The sequence below is a fragment of the Xenia sp. Carnegie-2017 genome, unplaced genomic scaffold (assembly GCF_021976095.1).
Source record: "Xenia sp. Carnegie-2017 unplaced genomic scaffold, XeniaSp_v1 HiC_scaffold_19, whole genome shotgun sequence".
Taxonomy (NCBI): Eukaryota; Metazoa; Cnidaria; class Anthozoa; order Malacalcyonacea; family Xeniidae; genus Xenia; species Xenia sp. Carnegie-2017.
In genome coordinates this window covers 5,745,408-5,763,560 of record NW_025813481.1, presented here as the reverse complement: position 1 = coordinate 5,763,560, position 18,153 = coordinate 5,745,408, and the positions used below count along the sequence as shown (strand labels likewise).

The window sequence follows — 18,153 nt, the reverse complement described above, 5'->3', positions numbered from 1 at the left end:
ATAGCAACTAGAACATGAAATCCAGTGAACACAAATCTTCTTAATAACATCATGATGTAAGTATGAAAGAATTTTTCAAAGCTCACTGTGTGAATAAAATTGCATGTAAAAAGATGACGACAATATATTTACGATCGAGCACGTGATTTACTTTGTAAATAAAAACATGATAAAATTCAATGTTGGAAGGAGATTTTGTGTGAATGAACGTCTAATTTTTACATTTCTCCTGTTCAAAAACTGAGATCGTGATAAATGGTAATTCTCTCAACCTTGTAACCTCATTTTTATAAAATTTTCAAAATACTTCACATCACGTGATATTCGACGTAACGCGGACGTTTCCAAGAGACGTCATTCAAAATATTTCACATCACGTGATATTTGACGTAACGTGGACGTTTCCAAGAGACGTCATACAGAAGTCTCTTGACCAAGAAGAGGACCATCTTCCACCTTTTTTTCATTTTCTTATAAAAAAGTCAAAGATGCATAAAATTTTGCTGAAATGCAAACTGTGAAGTAAACCAGGAACAGTCCTTACCCTTTAAATAGTTCGCAAGTTTTTCATCTCCCATTTGTTTAGCGATCATGGCTGCAGTGTTTCCCTAAATGTGTTTTTCGTAACCGTCATAAGCAGCCATTGTGAGAAAAATTCAAGAAAAACAGCCTTACGTTGTAATCTTTCCTCGCAATATCAACACCAGCATGCACTAGGGTCGTACATATTGAAGGTTCGCTAGATTCTACGGCCTTGTGAAGGGCCGTTTGACCACTAAAGTAAAAAATGAAAGAAAAAATCAAATCATGGGAACGATAGAACTTATAAAAATAAATTTTCATTCATAATTACCTATTATCCACTTCATTCAACGCAGCTTCGCTCACTATTGTGAAAAAAAAACAACAACCGAATGAATGAGCAACAAAAATTCAACAACATACTTCAATATTTTTATGTAGAATTTTACTTTTTGATATTATGTACTCCACAATATTCCTCTTCTTGTTCATAACTGCGTGATGCAGAATGGATAAACCATTATTTGTCATTGATAGATTACATCCTGACTCTTGAAAGCCCTTCATCTGGAGGTTTGATTAGAAAACAAAAAAAATGTTTTACTTTCCAAAGTTTTGCCCATGTAGAGCAAAACAAAATTTCAACATACTTTATCAAGGTTTCCTTCGATGCAAGCTTCGATCATTTCTGAAAGTAAAATGTTGAAAACTTTGCAAATATCTAAGATTTTGTTACTGGATGGGGAGGGGGCAAGTATATTTGTGCTGCATTGCAAAATATCCAAGATTTTGCATCTAGAAAGGGGGCAAAAATATTTGTGATGCGTTTATAAAATACAAAATTCTAAAAAGAACAACTCAATTTAGAGTACGATGTTCTAAGGCCAACTTTTCCCAAAATTCAACAAAAACTAGAAAAGACACTTGTGAAGACGGCCACTTTGTGATGCCATGAAATAATTATCAAAGACATTAACCTTGGAGTCTCCCATTACCTTGGTAAGTTATTAAATCTTCGCTTGATTTTCTATATATAAAAAAATTACTAGCATAATCTAAGCTCAACAAAACAATAAAAGACAATATTTTCATTTCTTAAAGAATGCATGTCGACCAAGATGCATTGCGCGTTAATCACAGTGTGCTGCAAGCCTAAAATTTACAATGTAAACATAAACAAAAGCGCGCAATGCATCTTGGTTGACACATATTCTTTAAGATAAAATATCAACAATTCTTAACAGACAATATTTACATTTTATCGTTGCCGTCATTAATCCTAACAATAAAAATACCATCTTCAAGAATATCTGCAACATCGTACAGTTCTTCCTAAAAACACGACGATCACAGAAGTTTTACAACAGTGAATTGAAACATACAGCAACAACAGCAATACGTGATAAAATTTAAAACAAACATAGCAATAAAACTCGTTGTATAAATAATGATATAGTTAACCTGAGCCGGATCTATTCTGTAAACTCGATCACTGTACGATGCTAATAACAGAACACGACAAGTTGATAAAAATAATTTGAAAAAAAAATAATAAAAAGAGTTGTAATCATCATTTACCATCAAGAAAACACCAATTTCCGCCAGCGACCTCATTTTTTCTGTTCTAGAGAACAAACACACGTGCATGTAAAACAAAATTAAAACAATATTTCACTTTCTTCTATAAGAATTACATCTGTATTTAAATAGTATATTAGAAAAATAAACACCTCCTTCTCTAAGAATTCGTCAATGAGTAATCTTAAATATTTCAGATCGACTTGAGATTTCACAGTCAATGAAGTCTCGACTTTAGCTGGGAAAATACAACACAAAGATTTCCAAGAGTAAGTTGCAACAGCTACGGGACAAGAAACACTATCTTATCATGAATACATACAAACTTTGGCGATCATTTTTATATCGTGTAAATTTTTTCTGTAATTTTCAAATTCAGTTACGTAGATTTTAACGTTGATGGGTGCAACAGGTGAAAGAGGAGACCTGTGAAATATTGAGTTGCTTTGTATCAAATAAACTACGTCATGGAAAAACTAGATGGGATTGAAATACATACAGAATCACGTACATGTAAACAATGGGACATTAATGTATGTAAAAGATCACGTATATGTAAGCAATGGGACATTAATGTACGTAAAAGATCACGTATATGTAAACAATGGGACATTAATGTATGTATATGATCACTTATTTTATGAGATCACATTTGTGTATCCATGTAGAAAATAACATATGTATAGTATCAGACAGGGGTGAGTTGATGTATGAACAGAGATAAGTCTGGTTAAGAAAGAGTAATTGACGTTTGTTTAGATAAGGTCAACAATTATCACGCATTTAATATTGGTAACTTATTGAGTTAGATAATCAAGTAGACTTACTCAACATTGGAGCTCCCACCGCGGGAATTTTTCTAAAGAAGAAATAATTATAACATGCCGGAAAAAAAGAACTTATGTCAGACAAAATAAAATTCTTACTTTGATTTTCTGAATCATGTTTGCTTGATTACGTATGGTGACGGTTATTTTTGATGGCAAGAGACGACATGGCTCTAAAATATATTAACTCTTTATACAGTTGTGTAAGGCAGGAGATAACATGGCTCTAAAATATATTAACTCTTTATACAGTTGTGCAAGGCAGGAGATAACGATAGGTATTTATAAAGTTGTGAATCGTAAGAGATAACTTCTCTCAAAACTGTATGATAGCATGTAGATAGTGGATGTTATGAGACAAAATGGCAGTCAACAAAGTTAGACAAAAATCAAAAACTATTTCCCAACACTTACCACCATCTACTTGAAAAGGAAGAGCTTTATAGGTTCTTAAAATTGCCCTTTGACATTGTGAAATTCTTAAACCGTGACCACCAACTCGTGTTGTCGCCTGCCAAAATTACAAACATAAAATAACTTAACCAAACAATCCATCATCACGATCTCAATGCTTAGGGACAAGAAGATACATTTAAGATAATATGGGGATTTTCACGCTTACTAGAGAAGTGGACGTCAAGCCAATGACCTCAACATAACCATCGTCACAGCGCTGACCTCTAAACTCCTGGACAAAAAAATTTAATGTTTGTTAAGAATATTTGTTTGAAAAAGAAACAATTCTTACTTCGTATTCCTTTAAGGGAATTCCCCACGGTGAAGTGCCACCACCATAACTGAAATGTGAAAATATCAAATAAAAAAATATTTTCGATAAAACGTTGACAGTTCCTTCAATGTTAACATTTTACATACGATGAAATGTTAAGAAAAAGAATACATTGTGGTTTTAGTTCTGCAATCTTGCCACTTAGATCGACACCATCACACTGCAATCAAAAATTTTAAAAAATATACAATGCAAACTAACTATAAAAGGAATCAGAGATAAAAAAAAAACAAGCAAGACCTCCAATTGTACATGACGATATAAGTCCTTCGATCGTCTCTGTATGACAGTTCGTCCACCACGCTGGAATAAAGAAGAATTTAAGAATTTTAAAACATCAAGATATCTTAATTTTTACCATCTCTTACCTTTCCATAAAAATAAAGACTGTACAAGCGATTTGTAAATCTATCAGGATTTGCCTCTAAAATTACAGAAACAAATGAAAATTTTCTTGTACTCCCGTTTAAACCCTCCAGACCACAGATGTTCTCGTGCGATCAGTTGATTAAGGCAGGTGCTGATGGGGAAAGGAGTGTTTCACGAACAAGATTACAACTTCAGTAGGTCAATATCAATATATATACCTCGACTTTCATGAAACTCTAACGTTACTTCTGCATCGGCTCCAACACTGAAGTAATTGTTCATCACATTTAATGGCAACTGTTTGCGAAAAATAAAGAACAATTAGAATATACATGATTGTTTCATGAGAATATTTCAAACCTTTTGTTTTCATCAGCAAATCAAGTTAATCAACTCACATTACCAACAGAATTTGCGTCTTTTTCAACGGCACTTTCGTTTGGAATAACGTCAAGATTCCATCTGCACATTGATAAATCAATTAAATCAATTCTCGAATCATTAACTCTTCACCAACACAATTTGCATTCATTCACCATACCCTCCACCCCCTCCCCACACTTCACACTACGGTATGTCTTTTTGAAATTTTTGCCACTCGTCACAAAAAACAAACCTATCGAGTTGAACAACTTTTGCTTCTTGAAGATGATTTAAAATCCTTTCAAGCGGTTCGTCAGTATAACCCTGAAATGACCGCAAGCACATATTGCATTAAAATTCAATGAAAGCCTTGGAAGTATTTCGAAAGGTTCGTACTTACTCCTCCCCAGTTAAGCACACGAGACAAGTCGTTCCCAGTACCAAGCGGTAAGACAGAAATCGGGGGAGGAGGTGAGAAATTTAATGTGTCAAGTACCGAAAGAATCCATCCAACCTAGAGAGAAAAGACACACTTCAATGAACTGTAAAATTCACACACTTCTATACTGTAAAGAATAGATCATCAGTGGTAGTAGCAAGATATCTTTTGACAAATACAAACCGTTCCATCACCTCCACAAGCTAAAATCTTCAAATTAGGAACACGACGATACAATTGTAAGCTACAAATCAAATTAAACCCATCTCATATATGTAGTCAAAATAACATTTATTATTAATAAATAAGAAAGTTTCCCACGAAAAAATTTACCACTGATATATCTGTTCGCGAAGAAGAAAAACCCTCTTCTCAAAACAAGGGGAACTGGGGGCAAGAAATATAAATGTTTACAAATACATCTTAAATATACGCACGCGAACTTTGGATCACACTCTGACAGATCAAACACCTAAAAACGACGCAGTAAATATATATTTCACAAAGCTGAACTTCATCACAATCACTCAAGTGAAATATTTTCAAACCTGCCGTGGATTTAAAAGCCATTGAAATTTTCGAAGGATTTTAGATCCCTGAAGAAATAAAAATAATAAAGGCAAATAAGTCAGAGCTAGGATTGTGAATATCATAAAGTTCTCTCAACTATCACCTGTTTCCCCCCACTTTTTGGATTAATAAAGACGAGCAAAGGAGTTCTATTATCGCCGACAATAGGTCTCACCTAGACATTAAACATTTATATTCATTGCAACGAATCAAAAAAACAAACAAACAAACAACACTATTTTTTAATGATTACCGCAAACGACTTTTTTTCCTAAACAGACAAAACAACAAAACATTAAAATTAAAACAGAATAATGAACTCAGATTTTCAGTTCTTACCCGTCCAGATTTTCTTCTTGACTGCCGTTTTTCATCGATGAAGTACGAAACTGAACAAAAAATGAAGTATAATTTATACAACTATCTATATAAAGTAAATGGTTTGAAACATATAACAACTATCTATGACAAAGATTTCGTAAAATATGTTCATGTGTCATACCCTTTTTATCGGTAGTTTAACGATCCAAGCAGGCGGAACAATTAAATTGCCATTTTTACCTAACGTACACACGTTTTCTTTGAGTGAAGCCGCACATATGTGATTGAAGTGGTACTGAATAAATAAACAGCTATTTATGATAATATCCTTTATTATATAGTAAATATTTTATCCACCATTCAATAAATAGCTATCCTTTGAGAATGTAAAAAAAAAGGTAATTTTACCGCACATTTACACCAAGAACAACTGACAGCGACAATATCCTAAATAATAAGAAGTGAACAATATTTTAAGAGGGGTTTCTTACAATTCTTTATGAAAAATTTGGGGAATCCTTGCTTACAAACCTTCACTGAACGAATGTTGTGAAAAGACTGTATAAGAAATAAAGATGAAAGTCTTATTGCTGCATGAAGAAATGAAGGCAAAATACTGAGAAAAACTTACTTTACCACAATGTGAACACTTTCCATGAAACTTTCTTTGATAAACCCAGTGATGATTGGTCTGAAACTAGGACCACATGGTATGAAATAGGATAATATAAGACTAAATAGGATGATGTGGGATTTAAATAGGGTAATATAGGATGAATTTAATATGATATGAGACTAAAAAAGGATGATCTTGAATAAAACTAATAGAATAACATGGTATGAAACTATGATTATATGGGGATGAAATTAGGATGATGTGGTATGAAACTAGGATGATTCAGTATGAAACTAGGATGATTCGGGATGAAACTAAGATGATGTGGTATGAAACTAGGATGATTCGGGATGAAACTAGGATGATGTGGTATGAAACTAGGATGATTCAGTATGAAACTAGGATGATTTGGGATGAAACTAAGATGATGTGGTATGAAACTAGGATGATTTGGGATGAAACTAGGATGATGTGGTATGAAACTAGGATGATTCAGTATGAAACTAGGATGATTCAGTATGAAACTTGGATGATTCGTGATGAAACTAGGATGATTCGGGATTAAACTAAGATGATTCGGGATGAAACTAGGATGATTCGGGATGAAACTAGGATGATTCGGGATGAAACTAGGATGATATGGTATGAAACCAGGATGTAACTAGAATGATATTGGCAATTTGTGAAGTGCTCATCAATATCAAAAGCAACATAAGATTGATGAGAGTTAAAATGTGAACCTCTTCATTGCTTGATCTTTTACTTCCTTCACGAAATGTCAGCTTGCAGCGAATATTGACCTACATTAGTTTGAAAAGACTAGATTGAGCACAAACCAGAGCAAATAATCGCAGTTGATAATGAAGAGTTGACAATAGTAATTTGAAGCTGTCAGAGTATGATGCAGTTATCAGGAACAGTTAACAAAGGTAGTTTGTCAGAGTAAGACCCAATGTTGTAATAAGAAATGATTTTGTATTCCTACCCTTTCTAAACTATCCATGCACTTCTTATGTACAACAATCTTACATGCTACAAATAGAAAGCAACATATTTCAGTATGATAGGAAAAAACACTGTAACAATATTTCACAAACTTACCAGTACATTTTAGTTTATGACCTGATTTCTATAAAATAATTAACATTTGTGTTTACATATCAAGCCTCTTATGGTAAACCCAGACATTTTATACCTACCAAACATTCATTGTCCGGAATACAACATGAATAACCAGACGAGTCACCATCCATCCATATGTGTTCACCCAGTTTAGCATTTTCCTAAAGTGAGCAACAGAAAGCATATCTATACACACAAATAAAACAAAAGACATGGTCAATACAGCTATAGCAAACAGAATACTCAATCATATCATATAAAACAGTGGATGGTAATAGAGATAAATTTATTAGCATGCCCGAGAGTTAGAAAAATTAAACAAACTTATAATTGAAGTAAAGAATATTTCTCACCGTCCAGTCAACAGAGCAGACATTTGATGATTTTGGATCCAAAGATTGAGATTTTCTAAGTACGTTTGAGAAGAGAGTAAATTACGGACATGAGTATATGTTGAGTCCATAAAATGGTATAGTGTATTTTTCAAAAGTAATATGACAAAGAATATAAAAAAATCGATCATTATAATACAAAGTCAACACAGTTTTTGTCTCAGACGCAATTAATTACGGCCGAGTAATTTATGATTTGAATGGGCAGGTATCATGGGTAGAAAGCTAGTTTGCAAAGAAAAACAAACATTACAATTTACTTATTTCAAATCATGAATTCGCAACGAACTTCTGCAAGAAGAAACACAATTTTCCTTGATAAATATTAATGATGTTTTTGGTGGGCAGTAAACACAAATCATTTCGCGTGGGTTGATGCATTTCCATTACTGCGAATGCCTTTGTCGAGTTAGGTAAGAGTATTTATCTAGACATAAAATCCACCACCAAACACTCCGATCCAAAACGATGCGATTTCAGACGTAAAACTTAGTTTACACCGGAAGTTAGTGTCTTCTTACTTCCGTTTCGAAAGAAGGGATTGTCAAGGAACGAAACTACAATATCTCAATGGCAAGTTTCAACGCTCATGTCAAACAAACATGCCAAACAAAATGCCATGAAAAATACTTCTACGAACCCTGGCGGTACACTATCGCTTTTTGCATTTTTATGATTACCATCCGTTCCATCCCCACCACCACACAAAAACAAGGCATCTGTAGAGAAATCATCGAAACTTTCGCTGCTCGCCATTTGTTCAGCCAGATTCTCATTTTAAGTTGATTACTGTAAATATCTTGTGTACAGCTTCCATTTAACGAAGTAAGAAGTCACAATCTACTTCAATAGGTAAATTATACGGGGTAAATACCCAATACTACACACACAGAAGTGACCACCTCAATCACTAAAAGGTCAATGACACGAACGAAGGAAGTTTGGAACTCTTGTCATTGGCCATAATTGGCGACAAAATATTCCACAAAATCTCGCTCACAAAATGTCACGATATTTTTGGCATCAAAGTAAATTTAAAAAATGGCGGACGGCATTAACGATAAATATCCGAAGAAATGTCAAGTTGTGTCCAGTTTGAGCAATACTTGTTTGGAAAATATATTAAAAAACATTGCTTTTAATGAAGACATGTTTCATATTCTCCCACAAGCAGTCAAAACTGGATTGATAAAGAAGCTTTCATTGCGCGGGTCACTCAAACATCATCACTTTAAAAAGGTTATGCTTATGCATGTCTTTTTACCTTATTTTTTACACGCCACCAACTGCGTCATATTCAATCATTATTATCGTCATTAGAAAATGAAACGTTTTTTTTCTCATAATCACTTTTTGTAATTTCACAGAACAACAAAAACTGAGTCATCATGGGTAGAAGCGATTTCTCTGCGATAAAATGAACAACTATTTTTTTAACTATTTTCATTTTTCCTTTATTTAGTTGCTACATGCTAAGATTCATTCGCTCAATCTTAGCTCATGTGTTGTGAGCGAAAATGATCTTTACGCGATTGCTAATGCTTGCAAAAATCTCCAAAAGTTGGACGTTAATTCGGAAAATAATTCAAGAAACGACATTACGGTCAACGGTTTGTACACGAAACACCTAATACCGACACATGCAATCGTAAAAGATTGCCAACATTATCCTGACCTCATACTATTGTGTATTTAGGTATAAAAGCAGTTGCTGCATCGTGTAAAATGCTGCATACACTGTATTTACGTAGATGCTTGTTGATGAACGACGCAGCCATAGTTGTTGTTGCAACGCAATGCCTTCATCTTAGGCATCTAAATATTGGAGGTTGTTATCATGTTTCGGACATCGCTATAATCTCTCTTGCAAACCACAGTTGCAATCTAACCAGTTTAAATATTTCACTAACGCAGGTATGGGAAAGATGTAAACAGCGGAAAATGAAAACTTTCATGAAATAACTCTTACTAAATAGTTAATTGAAAAAACAGAAAGAAATTTAACTTTGATACTGAATGTTGTCAAAAAAGAAATTCACTCTTTCAAAACCAGGTGTAACAATCGTGAATATACTTCTAGATCACAGATAATGGGGTATGTGCTTTAGCGAACGGAGTATGCCACCAAAACATACAAGTACGTTTCGTACATTTTACAATTATTATTACACGTTGACCTCTTTTAGCTGGGAAAATATCGCTATGAACAACTGAAAAATTTCGACATGTATATACAAATTATTATTTACTAATAAAGTAAATTATTTATTGATAAGCCTTGATTTTCTCTAGGAAGTTCACATGGCTGGTTGCTCAGCGCTCACTGATTTTGGCGTCTCAGAGCTTGTAAATAAATGTCGACAACTCAATATCTTAATACTGCATAATTGTTCTCAAATTACATCGAAAACGTGGGAAAGTCTTGAAGTCCTACAAAGACGCGGATCAAAGCAAATATCATGGACAATTCGATAGTAAAGAGTTATGAGTACACTAAGAATTCAGTTATATCCAAAACGATTTTAAGTTGGAAGTAATAAATATAAAAACGATGAACAGCAATGTGAAGTCGATAGTAAGATTATTTGTTCATAAATGCATAATTTGCCAGCTGATTGTCTAATTTGTCTTCTATTTATGTTGAGAAAATGTTCATATCTTTGTGATCTTTTATTTACTTTGAAGATTTAATGAGACATTTCTTTCATATCATATATATATACAAATTTTCATTAATTTATAAGACAAATTCATGAACGATATGATACAATTCAAACCATATAAAATGTGAAAGGTTATACATTGTTACCTGGGCAACTAAAGCACTTATGCTAACACAAATAGATTACAACAATTACAATACGATAACAGCAGCGAAAAAAATCCTTCCAGACATTAAGCAAACAAAGTTGGCGTAAATTGTGGACAATTATACGCAGTTGTAGCAAACGTCAAACATCAAAGACGTCTAAATACATGGCGTTGTTCCCAAGTCTAACATCCAGCAGTGAACCAACTCAGGCCACGATTCACACAAGCAACTCCGGTAAAAAGGCTCAATATCGAGTGAGCCTTGGCAAATTAAACAAGAATTTGTGCCGGGTTGAAAGCAAGCAAGATGTTATCAATGCAAAACCAACGAAATTTGTAAGTGATTTAATAAGTGAAGGTTAAAAAAATAAGATAAAAAAATAAAGAATAATTCAAAACAAAACTACGATGATCTTATCTTAGATACATGGGTTACAATTTATCTTTTGTTAGTTGCTATGTCGGTATGTTTAACTAACATTTTGTTTTTTAACAGTTACCTCCTTTGCAAGCAGACAAACCGATAAATAATGCCTCTAAAACGACCATTTTGCCAGAAAAAACACACAAAAATTTGCAATTTCCAAATTGTCAGAAAGGTTCCAAAGTTAACAAGTCATCCTTATTTTGGGTTGAACCATTTGGTTTCTGGGCTCCTTATCAACAAGTAAGTCATTTTGTTCACTTACATCGGATGACATTTACTTTTTTATGGAATCAATATCAGTAACAAGTTCACTGTTGTACATAAATTTAATCCAAGGAAAAGCGGTTTTACGAAAAGTTCTCAAAAAAAATTGATCTGCTCTACAAAGATGCAGATAATTATTTGGTAAGACATTTATATAAATCAAAAGGCCTTTCTAAATGACCATATTTACGTCCAAAAAAATCTCCGTTTGATCTTTTTAGGATCGCTTTCCTCATATCCGAGGATGTGATCATTCACGTTCCTGGTCAGCAGTGAAAATAGAACGACAAAGATTTCATGAGCTAAGAAAATTAAAGAATGACGAAGTAACAAATAGATTTTGCTTTGTTCATACACGGAAATAACTATGTTCTGTCTTAAAGTTTTCTTCCCTTCGACTTACTGTTCTCTAGTTAATGAAGAAGACATCAGAGAGACATCAAGATATGGAAGAGTTATGGATGAAAGATTTACGAATGCGTTCAGAACACATAACCTCTTCTCTTGTGAGACTGAAAAATTTTAAAAGGAAGGCTGTAAAATGCTCGATAAACGACAATGAAGACAAAAGACTGACACGATTGCAAGAGAAACAGAAAAACTGGGAAGAAGCCTGGAGATTGGAACGCGAGAGACGAGAGAATTTCATTGGCAGAAAAAAGATCAAAATAATTCTTCCTCGCATTATTTCTAATAACGTTGAAACAAGAAAGGACAAATCACAAAAAGATCTTTTTCGTAATGAAAACTACGATATCGAAAAATCTGATGAGGTTGAAGACGTTGATGTGAAATATGATGGTGAATTAACACAAAATCTTCATGACATTCATTATGAGAACTGTCAAGATAACAATGGTGAAGTTGAATCATCGAATACGTCAAGAAATATTCTTCTGCAAACATACGAAAAGTCTGAATACCTCAAAACTTATGAGATATTTAGCCCTATGAATTATAACCAATGGGATACTGTTAATGATATGCAAGGGAATATAGCACGTTGCACTGTTCAACAAGACTCATCTGTAACGTCTTCATGTCAAAGATCACGCACTAGTATTGATGTAGTGGATGCAACAGGGACATTGGAGGATACGTTGATACAACATACTGCGAATGGATTCAGACTCCTAGATAATACGGGTATTTATTTCACAATTTGTATTATCGCTAATAGTTACGGTAATTGTGACTTTTGTTTTGATGTAGTGGCCTTAATGAATCAACTAGTTCCAGTTCCTTTGGGTGTACAGTCAGGGGTGATCTTAGATTCTCAAATGACATCATCGTCAGATCTTGATGTTTACCATAGTGCAGACCAAGCTAGATTAAACAACCAAAGAAAAGGTACGCGTTTTTTATTTGTCCTATAAAAAGTTCTATGATCGTGCACAAATATTCTTGGAATTTCTTTAGATTGTCGAGGTGGTGCTTGGTTACCAAGGAAAAATGATGCGAATCCTTACTTAGAGATAGACCTGGGTCACTTGACTACAATACAGCAGGTAGCAACACAGGGAAATCCACAGTCTGCTGTGAAAAACGAGCGACATAAATGTTGGGTGACAAAATTTACCTTGGCATTCAGTGAAAATGGCAAAAATTGGTGGAATTGTAAAGAATGTGGTGATGTGAAGGTGCGTGACACAATTGTTGATAACCTGCTCTTTTATTCATTTTTGCTTCATATTTCGTCCTCAATCTTTCATGGCAATGTTTTCAGGTGTTTGAAGGCAATACTGACTTGGATTCTGTTGTATTGAACAGTTTAAATAGACCAATAAAAGCACGGTTTATTCGTTTCAACCCCAAGCAATGGCACAAAGGGATCGCAATGAGAGTCGAAATTTTCGGTAAAAGGTCAAATTCCGATAGCACGAATAGAAATAGTTTAACAGTAAAAAAAACAGAGCCAGCAGAAGCTTTAGAAATAGAAACTGACGAACATAAAGACTTGCCAAAAGAGAGTTCTTTTGTTATTGAAAAAAATTGCGAAGATGGAATCAAACAGGTTATAAAGACAGTCAAAAACGTGAATATTGACACATCGGAAAAAATCCAGTTTAGTAAGTTACAATTGATAATTTTAGGAATCTTGGGTGGTATTCGTTGATTGTTCATTGTTACATAAATGTCCATTTTAAGGTGTTCCTACTGAAGCTCGAGTTGAAACACCAACAGCCGTTTACAATCCTGTGGGAAACATCGTGATCCCTAGCAAACAGACGATTCTAACAACACAAGAACAAGTTGCTGAAAACTGCATTCAAAATGTAAGGAATGTTTGAATACAATAAAATAGTATTTTTGATAATACTTGTGATTTATCTCACAACGTAAAATGTTGGACTTCTTAGCGTAAAGAACGAACGAGATCACATTCAGTATTTAGAAGAACACCGCAACATACGATTAAGGCAAATGGTGAAATCCAACAATTGATGAATAGCCATGTCTCCATCAACGAAGACAAGGAGGACACTGAAAGTAATAAAAGGCTAAATTGTTTATCTGTTGAGATTATAAAAATGTCTTTTACTTTTGCCCATATTTTTAGAAACAGTAACAACCAACTCAGAAACATCGTCGGTACTCGTTATCAACCCTTCCAAAACAACATCGCCTCTATCACATAACGAATCTAACGTGTCCAACCTACCACCTATATCCCCACGTCACCTCCTGAGTCCATACGTCCCATTTCATCTCGTCACTTCCCTGATTCACCGTCTGCCTCTCCAGCACAGGAAAACTGGGTCAAAGCACTAGAACGTGCACGCGCTGATGGAAGCATTCAGCGTGAGATGTTGCGCGAGAAAGTAGCTGAAAAAAGAAAGAAAAAATTGTCGATGATGAAAGGAAAAAAACGACGTGAAAAAACAGAATCCGAACTAATTGAGGATAGATTGGATGAACTAGGTTTGATACGTGGTATTGACACATTCTGACGTAAAGTAAATTAATATATGTATAGACGAACCTTGACTATCCATTCTCAAAACGCCTTTTGGTTTAGGAAGCTTCTTAGAAAAATATTGTATACTCGGACAGTCAGAACTTGTGACTTATAAAAATATTTTCGACAAGGTAAGCTATGTAAACATATTCATAGGGATTGTGACATGTGATCTTAAGTTTGTTCAACTTTATATTGCAGTTTGACCAGGATAATGATGGATATCTATGGCCTGAAGAGGTTCTTGAGGCTTTAGAGAATGTCAACGCACAACTTCTAAGTGATTCTCATTTAAGTTATGTTGTACGAGTAAGAATGTGAATATTTCTGTAAACGTTGAAAAATACATTCATGTAGGTGTGCTCACGTTTTGTTGTTCTGCCAGGTTTTGGAGCAATGCGATTGTAAATCAGACGTAACGATAGGTTTTCGTTTGTTCTCCGTCATTGCAGCGTTATCTAGAAGAATTTCTTCTCTAAAGTGAGACATCTATCTTTATGTAATGATTTCTACCATCTCTAGATGATTACTCATGATAAACTTATTAACTATACAGCGAAAGAATGAAAAGGATAATTTCAAAATGTGATTTCAAGACCATCGATTGCACGCTAGAAAGACTCAAGGTACCTAAAGACGGGTATTTAGACACTAGAACAATCTACTAAAATAATCATTCATTGTCACCATTTCAGATGCTGTTTGAATGCTATGTGAATGAACACACCAAACGCATTTCTCGAAATGAATTATGGATTGGTCTCGCTGCGGGAGGACTGGAGAAACCAGAAGAAACCATCGAAGAGTACTTTTCCAATAAACATAGCTTCGACTTTTTAGATTTTCTGACATACCTTCCGTTATTTCAAGAAATCCACGGCTATGTCATTGACAATCCATTAAGTTTATTTTAGGAAGGCCGATATTTCCCAGAAAAAAAAATTTTCACAATCTGTAATTATATTTATTTGTGAGAATCTATATCATTTCGAAGATTTTGGCCTATAAGTTTTTTTTGGATCTTCGTACTTTGACGATGAGTCATAACGGTAAACAAGGAGAACTGGCAATTAAATGATTTTTCTCAATGTCAATGGTCCAGGGATGGCACTTGGTGATGTTCTTCGGAATATACTTGATCCTCTCCACAAAATATTCTATGTAAGTACCAAAATTAGATTTCTCTTCAATATCCCAAAAGGAGATTCATAAAGTATCTTCACAGGGAAAAAACAATTTATGTTTGTATACTCACATTTTGAGACAATATTCGCCAACATTGGTTCCAATTTTCAAAAGCAGGTATTTCGCTACAGCCATATAAACTAAGGAAAAGTATCAAATTTTGTTTGCAATAAAAATAAGTGATCCTGATGTCATTGGTGTAATTTTTCTATTTCATAACTCAACAAGAGAAACTTCTTAAAGGGTTAACAACAATTTATATTATGCATGTATTAAATCAAATTCTACATTTTACCTTGAGTTGCTAACTGCCATGAGGTTGGAAACAAGCGTAAATGGGTAGGTCACAGAGCTGACAATAATCTAGAATAAGGCAAACAATAATTCACATTAACTAAAGTTTGAAGTTTCCGTGTATGAATGAATGTTTAATTACTTGCGAGGCTTGTTGTGTGTAAACTTTCAGATCTTTGTAATCACCAATCTGAAACTCAGAAACATTGTTGATAATTAAAGTCAAACATCAAAAGGTTTTTGAAATGTGCTTAAAGTACCTCTGAGGTAACAGCTTTGTTTACAGCAAACGTTAAAGTTCGGAAGAACCACAAAGTCAATAAATCTCCAATCAACTGAGGCACAAGCCCCCTAAAAATGATAATTTCAATGAAACAAGACTTATCAAATGCATTACATGTATGGTTCTCTCTCAATTACTTACGCAAAAAGGCCAGAAAATCCTTCTTCTTTGTAAATTTCACGAAGTGAATGGAATGTTCCACTAAATATGGAACAAAACAAAATTATTGGTTAAAGCTAATGATCTGGTTCTGAAGCTGATGATTTATTAACAACTTACTGATATCTTGTTTCTCTTCCTACAAACTGGATTATCATTCTCAATGACACAACTAACAAAGAAATTAGGCCTTGTTATTGTAAATATTGATTACTTGTAGTGGATGGAATTAGCTGGGTACCTTGAAATGGATAAGTGATGATAGTTGATGTTGCCCGAGAGACAGTTTGATAGCATGTCTTTGAAAAAAAGTAAATTCATAATAAGTAAGGAATGAAGATAGTCTATAATCAAGGATAAGTGAAAGTGCAATACTACCAACCTCTTTTGCAAAATCTTCAAAAGACATTTCTGGTTGTGATGGCTATATAAGTATTAAAACAAGGTGTACTTCAGTTTATTGAAAAGTTTATTAAGTGAACAAAATTTGATAACCTTGTTTGCATTGTTCTTTTCATTGAAGGAATGGAATTTCTAAATTTAATTGTATAAATTTTCACTTGCTGTTAAATCAAACCAAATGTCCGAGGCTAGCCAATAACACTTCGAGGCTAGCCAATAACACTTCGAATTTATACAAATCACGAGACAGACATGTGTATATTAGTAAGAGGCAACAAATCAAGTCATACATAAAATTCCGATGCATGATGGGATAATTTTGTCTAGAAATGCTACTTTACCTCTAATAATGAATTATTGATAGCACAACTAATAACAGATGAGAATATTCTAAAAGTATAAAAGATTTTTTAATAAGCCTAATACTTGCATAGTTATTACTTAAATACTCCTAACAAACCTTGGAGTTACTCCTCGAAACAGTCCAAATATACCATCTCTTTTGAAGATAAGTGATGCTAAATAGAAGACATCATTTTACATAAATTTGATACTCAGTTAACAGCCATCCATTAAGTTATGCTTCTTATTATACTCACAATAAGTAAAGAAGTTAGGAAGTTTATACATATCTTTCCCAAAAAATGTTCTAAATGGTACTGGATCAACTGGTTCAAATCCAACCTGTCGAATGGTGAATTAAATATAAGCAAGATTTCCAGGCTTGTTGTAACTATGATGATACTGTCCCATTTTATATTATGAACTTTACACACTCAAATCTTCTCATTGCATACATGTACATAAAAGTATAATTTCAAAATTGAATATTTAGAGTTTTTGGTACCACGAAAAAGATTTCTTGGAAATGGCCCTAAAAAAAATGCTCTGCACTTAACGTAAGTTTATTGTTCGAAAAATAGGATATGGTGTAATAAAACTTGTTGGAATTCACCCTTCGTCTGTTAAAAACTCAGCACATTTAGTACATTAACACATTTAGTACATTAAATGTGTTAAATAGAAAGTGCTTAAACTTAACTTTAACTTAAATACCACATAATGATCATTCGTTAAATTCATTGGAGTCTGAGAGGTGAATACCTGAATCAGAACTTTAGTCATGTGTATAGGATGTGTAACGGTTGTCATTGTCGCCGAAAGAAGAATTGTCGTGTAATTTTCACGTCGGATTTTATCTTTTTTCCCTGCGAAAGTCTCCATCTTGGATAAAGGATGTACCGGGTATTTGACCCACACCTACTTATACCCAGTGCTTATCATATGCTCGCAAAAATGTGGAAACCCCCCCGGGGAGGAAGATCTACAACCGGATGCTGGTCATTAAAAACTGTTAAAATATCAACCTACAAGTAAGAATCACTAAATTCACAAAAATTATGTACACTTATTTGAAAAATGTCGGTGCAACTTACAAAAGGAAAGTTACATTATCATTG

At 33.9% G+C, this 18,153-nt stretch overlaps 4 protein-coding genes across 4 annotated transcripts; 2 read left to right on the top strand and 2 right to left on the bottom strand.

Moving 5' to 3' along the window:
• Positions 1-127: 127 nt before the first annotated feature.
• LOC124439478 (diacylglycerol kinase zeta-like) lies at positions 128-8,841 on the bottom strand. Its single transcript, XM_046989707.1, is given in 41 exon segments — positions 128-470; positions 545-608; positions 676-775; positions 854-887; positions 972-1,089; positions 1,173-1,210; positions 1,518-1,549; positions 1,778-1,854; positions 1,984-2,024; positions 2,101-2,146; positions 2,253-2,338; positions 2,423-2,526; positions 2,928-2,959; positions 3,027-3,100; positions 3,342-3,438; positions 3,550-3,615; positions 3,676-3,724; positions 3,804-3,877; positions 3,958-4,020; positions 4,086-4,141; positions 4,305-4,383; positions 4,485-4,548; positions 4,703-4,773; positions 4,850-4,963; positions 5,072-5,132; positions 5,326-5,360; positions 5,437-5,484; positions 5,562-5,633; positions 5,712-5,729; positions 5,798-5,847; positions 5,961-5,964; positions 5,967-6,074; positions 6,188-6,226; positions 6,311-6,337; positions 6,411-6,476; positions 7,136-7,195; positions 7,381-7,427; positions 7,497-7,524; positions 7,595-7,678; positions 7,871-7,925; positions 8,550-8,841. Coding segments are annotated over 41 exon segments (2,553 nt in total). The 5' UTR covers positions 8,666-8,841; the 3' UTR covers positions 128-414.
• A 127-nt stretch (positions 8,842-8,968) lies between these two features.
• Positions 8,969-10,558, top strand: LOC124439477 (protein AMN1 homolog). Its single transcript, XM_046989706.1, has 5 exons — positions 8,969-9,148; positions 9,372-9,519; positions 9,606-9,823; positions 9,990-10,046; positions 10,202-10,558. Exons 1-5 carry the CDS (start codon positions 9,059-9,061, stop codon positions 10,382-10,384), a joined length of 696 nt encoding a protein of 231 aa, XP_046845662.1. The 5' UTR covers positions 8,969-9,058; the 3' UTR covers positions 10,385-10,558.
• A 254-nt stretch (positions 10,559-10,812) lies between these two features.
• On the top strand, positions 10,813-15,365 carry LOC124439350. The gene is made up of 16 exons (XM_046989574.1): positions 10,813-11,056; positions 11,217-11,387; positions 11,484-11,552; positions 11,633-11,737; positions 11,825-12,557; positions 12,624-12,761; positions 12,831-13,051; positions 13,138-13,516; positions 13,560-13,687; positions 13,772-13,901; positions 14,058-14,333; positions 14,431-14,501; positions 14,572-14,679; positions 14,756-14,850; positions 14,927-14,996; positions 15,066-15,365. The coding sequence occupies exons 1-16, from the start codon at positions 10,886-10,888 to the stop codon at positions 15,282-15,284; spliced, it is 3,084 nt and encodes a 1,027-aa protein (XP_046845530.1). The 5' UTR covers positions 10,813-10,885; the 3' UTR covers positions 15,285-15,365.
• LOC124439476 (mitochondrial carrier homolog 2-like) lies at positions 15,313-18,078 on the bottom strand. The gene is made up of 14 exons (XM_046989705.1): positions 17,798-18,078; positions 17,293-17,377; positions 17,154-17,211; positions 17,035-17,083; positions 16,787-16,825; positions 16,674-16,715; positions 16,533-16,590; positions 16,412-16,463; positions 16,274-16,333; positions 16,110-16,200; positions 15,992-16,039; positions 15,851-15,918; positions 15,626-15,695; positions 15,313-15,527 (listed from the first exon to the last, which is right to left on the bottom strand). Exons 1-14 carry the CDS (start codon positions 17,915-17,917, stop codon positions 15,441-15,443), a joined length of 927 nt encoding a protein of 308 aa, XP_046845661.1. The 5' UTR covers positions 17,918-18,078; the 3' UTR covers positions 15,313-15,440.
• Positions 18,079-18,153: the final 75 nt, after the last annotated feature.